Source organism: Arachis ipaensis, chromosome B7, assembly GCF_059453495.1.
Source record: "Arachis ipaensis isolate K30076 ecotype BB chromosome B7, ASM5945349v1, whole genome shotgun sequence".
NCBI classification, from domain to species: domain Eukaryota; kingdom Viridiplantae; phylum Streptophyta; class Magnoliopsida; order Fabales; family Fabaceae; genus Arachis; species Arachis ipaensis.
Window position 1 is genome coordinate 42,548,833 of NC_142442.1, and position 2,049 is coordinate 42,550,881.

The following is a 2,049-nucleotide window of genomic DNA, read 5'->3' on the forward strand; positions in this document are numbered from 1 at the left end:
TTAACTATTTATGCGTTTTACAACCATCAAACAATCTTTACAGTTTGCCTGACAAAGTCCAACAGGATAACTCTTGCTTGCCTAGTCTGACAATCTTCGTAAGATCGACCCTCATTCACCTGAGATATTACTTGGATGACTCGGTGCACTTGCCAGTTAAGTTTGCGAGTTCTAATTTCGCACACCATTTCCCCTCCTAAAGGATCTTGACAGATGTGGCGGGTTATCATGGAGCTCGGTTGTGCTGGCATGGCTGAACTGCCAGATGTGTCATGCCACGGAGCATGGTCAGCGCAATTTGAGTGGATGCGTCAGTTTGCTGCTCTTCTGGGCCTATCACCATATTCTGCTGCTACGGCCCGATGGATTTTATACTCGTCGATTTCCACTGGTTGAGAGGTATTATTTGTTTTTATACGTTTCTTCATTATTTAATGAAATTGAGAAATAATGTGTAATCATTCTGTTGCCTGAACCCAGGCACTGCCGCTTACTCTTCAACTATGAACGTAGTCCTCCACTGATCAAACTGGTAAACATTCATAGTGTTGACGTGCTTCGAGTTGAATTCTATGGCCTTCATCAACGTCTGTGAGAATTCAGCACCGACGTGAAGCTGGGCAAGGGCCTCTGAACCCTTCCTAGAAAAAAGTTCACCCAAACAGAAATAACTTGACTTAATAAGAGTGGTGATAGGCGAATTCCGAGAACCCTTCATGAAAGCATTAATGCACTCCGAGCTGTTTGTCGTCATGTGACAAAACCGACGACCCTCATCCGCATACTGCGCCCAATGTGACCGAGGTATTTCTTCAAGCTAGTTTGCGATTGCTATATTTTCACCCCTCAGACGACCAAAATAGTGAGAAAACTCCCACTGCGACTTCGAATATGCTGCGTTAATGAGAACCTTCTTCAAGTCCTTGTTTTTTAAGTGAGTCATGAAGTTGACAGCAATGTGTCTTATACAAAATGCCTGTAATGCATGAGGTGGTTTCCATAAACTTCCCTCGGCGTTCGACGCAGCATCGATTGATTTGTGTCTGTCTGAAATCACTAAGATGTTGGGTTGTGGTGTCACATGCTGCCGCAGATACGAAAGAAAGAACGACCAAGCCTCCTTCGTCTCACCCTCAATAACAGCAAATGCAATAGGCAAAATGTTTGCATTTCTATCTTGATCAATGGCTATCAGAAACGTGCCTCTGTATTTATCATATAAGCGGGTGCCATCGATGGAAATAAGTGGCTTGCAATGCTTGAAAGCCTCAATCCATGGCAGAAACGTCCAAAAAATCCAATGAAACATGACAGTGTCGATTGAACCAGGCCAAGACTGTGTCACAAATTACACCCAAGTACCTAAAAATCCATCAACAATTAGCACATATACATGATGACTTTAACCATAACTAAGGACAATGAAATGAATCTTACCAGGCAAGTACATCAGCATAGCAAATAACCAACGAGGAAGCTCATTGTATGACTCTTTCCAATCGCTATATATTCTAGCAATGACTCTCTGATTCACAAGCCAAACCTTTCTTTCGGACGCCGTATAACCAAAGTGATTCTCCATACCTCCTTGCAGAACTCTAATGCTGATTGTTGGATATGCTTTGACCATTGTGAAAATGTGTTGAGCAATCACCTTTGAATCCAACCTACCATGGTCTTGGCCCATGGATGTTTGCATGCAAGTATGAGGACCATTGTACATCCTAACTCCCATTTTTCTTGCTTTCAGCGATATGATATGCATATGCTCCAAGAACAATCGGGTCCAAACTGGATACACTGTACATTATACCTCAACTGGTCACTCTCTACTATTTTATACTCCACAGCCTTCCTGATGCTGTATCTCTTAACTGCCAACATGACTTCTTCCTTGTTCTGAAATTGTTGTCCAACCTCAAACTCATTTCTTGGATCCTCTTCGAGGCCTCTTTGGGTAAACGACCAATCTGAAGTCACTGCATCGAGATTCAACCTGAAGAAGTGATTCGGCTGGTCATTTGGTCGAGAAATGGCAGGCTGTATTAG

At 42.9% G+C, this 2,049-nt stretch overlaps 1 protein-coding gene across 1 annotated transcript; it reads right to left on the bottom strand.

Annotated features, from left to right (window-relative positions):
* Window positions 1–817: 817 nt before the first annotated feature.
* On the bottom strand, window positions 818–1,687 carry LOC107607052 (uncharacterized). Its single transcript, XM_016309041.1, has 2 exons — window positions 1,421–1,687; window positions 818–1,336 (listed from the first exon to the last, which is right to left on the bottom strand). The coding sequence occupies exons 1-2, from the start codon at window positions 1,685–1,687 to the stop codon at window positions 818–820; spliced, it is 786 nt and encodes a 261-aa protein (XP_016164527.1).
* Between the last annotated feature and the right edge of the window lie 362 nt (window positions 1,688–2,049).